The 2373-nt window shown below is 42.5% G+C and overlaps 1 protein-coding gene across 2 annotated transcripts in view; it reads left to right on the top strand.

The window, feature by feature from the left end:
• The window catches only part of LOC106816519, a 14065-nt gene that overhangs the window by 2593 nt on the left and 9099 nt on the right, over positions 1-2373 (top strand). For both annotated transcript variants that reach the window (XM_014821148.1, XM_014821147.1), the window contains exons 2-4: positions 384-654; positions 1049-1181; positions 2269-2319. In XM_014821148.1, the coding sequence (XP_014676634.1) occupies positions 413-654; positions 1049-1181; positions 2269-2319 (426 nt within the window). In that variant the 5' untranslated portion in view covers positions 384-412. The remainder of the gene's footprint in view (positions 1-383; positions 655-1048; positions 1182-2268; positions 2320-2373) is intronic.

The following is a 2373-nucleotide window of genomic DNA, read 5'->3' as shown; positions in this document are numbered from 1 at the left end:
TATCCACCGTGTTGCACTGCACTATACGTGAGGTAAACTGCTAGTTACTGCGTACTGTCAGGTGGTGCCCCCTGGTGTCGAGGAAAGACACGTAAAACGCTACACAACAATTACGAGAGCGACAATTTTGGAAGATACGAGAAAAAATCGCTCCCGTGCCGCCGGCAGCGTTCGAAATTAGTTCCGACCCGGAGTTTTTGCTCGGGCCACCATCTCTACGAAAATGCCGGTCCTCCTGACAGTGTTTTTATGACCGCAAAACAATAATATTAAGTTTATATATATCGCAGGGGTTATCGTGGGGAGTGAGGGCACGACCAGTGACACCTGACACGCACGTAATCAAAGCTGTTAACTGACTATATTTCGCTACATTTTTTCAGATTGCGCGTGTCTGAGCAATATTTTTGCAATGAACCCTTTGAAGTCCCAATCAGGAAGCAGCCATCGGTGGCGCTGCGACAGATGTCGATCGCTGCAACGTATTCGACGCGGCGCCGCAGAAAGAAGAGAGAAGCTGCCAAGCGCAAAACGCATGATCTCTGACGTGTGCGATCACATCAAGTATAAGCGGAGCGCGCCGCGATCTCAAAATTCCTCCGAATACAATCAGGATCAACTGGACGCTGCCTTCAGTGACCACAGCTACACAACGTAAGTATTAGACAAAACGGTATTTAGTAGAGGTAGCAGTGAATTGCAGAGGACTAGCTTGTGCTGTGGAGAGATGGGGTTTTCATCCCGGGTCATTCGGTTCAGCCTAGGGTTTCCCCACCTGAGTGCGAGGCATATGCTAAACCACGCTGCAAGTAATTCTTCGATTAAACAATTGCTAAAGAGAGCAGACACGTAGGCCTGTCAGCATGCCCGATAGTCCTGTCTCTAACCCTTTCATTGTTGAAGTACCCTGCTTTCATCAAATCTCATCTTCTCGACTCCTGCTAATAGTACGTAGCTAAATTTTACTGCTAAGACGTTGTACTTGTATCAGTGTATCAGGTATTCTTTCTAATTCTGTTATTGAATGTCGATCCTATGCTTTGTTTAGGGAGCTGAGGTCGCAGGATCGTATGATTGCCAGTCGTTGCATCCACCACCCAAGGAGCCCTATAGGAATCGTTATCAGCACGCAGCATAATACCGGCATAAAGGGACACTGCGAATTCAAGAATGATGCTTGGGTAAATTCTTATACAAAATTATAGTGTCTGCCACGAATTAATCAGCTTAATCGGTTACCTAATTAACATCGGATTTCGTCACGATGTGACGGGCTTCTCTCTCGCGAGATCTCTTGCGTTCAATAGACACGTTAACAGAATCTGGTCTCTGTGTATATGTGGTCAAAGTTTTTAACTGTGATAACTTGAAAGGCTAATAAGTAACACAAACCTGACTTAAGTTGGTGTAGTATCAATTGATTTATCATGCGGACAGCGTACTTGCTCGTTGTTCAATGCGTATAATATAAGACAGTGTATGTGTAAATTTTATACGGGGCAACATTATTCTAGCTGTTAATGTTCAGCTGTGGCAATAGACACCTAAAGGAATTTTAAAAAAATACATGGTTTTGTGGCGACTTTGAACGTTAACACAGTAACTAACAATTACTGTTTACCACAATTTTTTTAAAGGAGAATAATGATCAAAATGTTTATCAGGGCACGAAATTCAGATTATTTTGCACTGGCCCAGAGGGCTGGTAACAGCAATTTTTTACCAGCCCTCACCATAATTTACTAACCCTCACACATTTTGTTTGTAAAATCAATGTCATGTTTCACGCTTGCATTCTCGATTTCAAATTTGTAAAATGTTGATAAAATTATGGCATGATATCCTTCAGGTAAAACAGTAATGTAGCCTATTTACTCATTAATGCTATAAATAAAAATGTAGGTACTCGCTAACTTGGCTGAAACCACCGGCTCGGAGGGCCGGTGTTAATTTGGCCAATGTTACTGGCCCTCCAAATAATTTTCCGGCATATGCCGGTGGGCCAGTGCTAATTTCGCGCCCTGTTATATAGTATAATATACAGGCACTCAGTCTTTCATATGATCTACTAGCGCCACCTAGCGAGTGTATTGTGTATTCATAGAGACATTCTATAACAATGTATAGCTATATTAAGCTTGCACGCATGTCTCAGTTTACAGCGAACCATATAGTGATACATACAAAAACTATTGATCCGTGTGTAAAAAATAGTGTCAAATGTAGCAGCAATGTGTGTAATCATTACAAACCTTTTCTCCACTGCAGGTGTCCTTCCTTCAGATGAGATTTCACAGCGATATCGTGTGGAAATATACGGTATGGAACAATACGGGTCGAGCAACGATTACAAATGTTGTTTGCATCTCACGC

Source organism: Priapulus caudatus, unplaced genomic scaffold (assembly GCF_000485595.1).
Source record: "Priapulus caudatus unplaced genomic scaffold, Priapulus_caudatus-5.0.1 Scaffold1402, whole genome shotgun sequence".
In the NCBI taxonomy this organism is placed as follows: domain Eukaryota; kingdom Metazoa; phylum Priapulida; class Priapulimorpha; order Priapulimorphida; family Priapulidae; genus Priapulus; species Priapulus caudatus.
The sequence above is the reverse complement of the archived record's forward strand: the minus strand, read 5'-3'. Positions and strand labels throughout refer to the sequence as shown.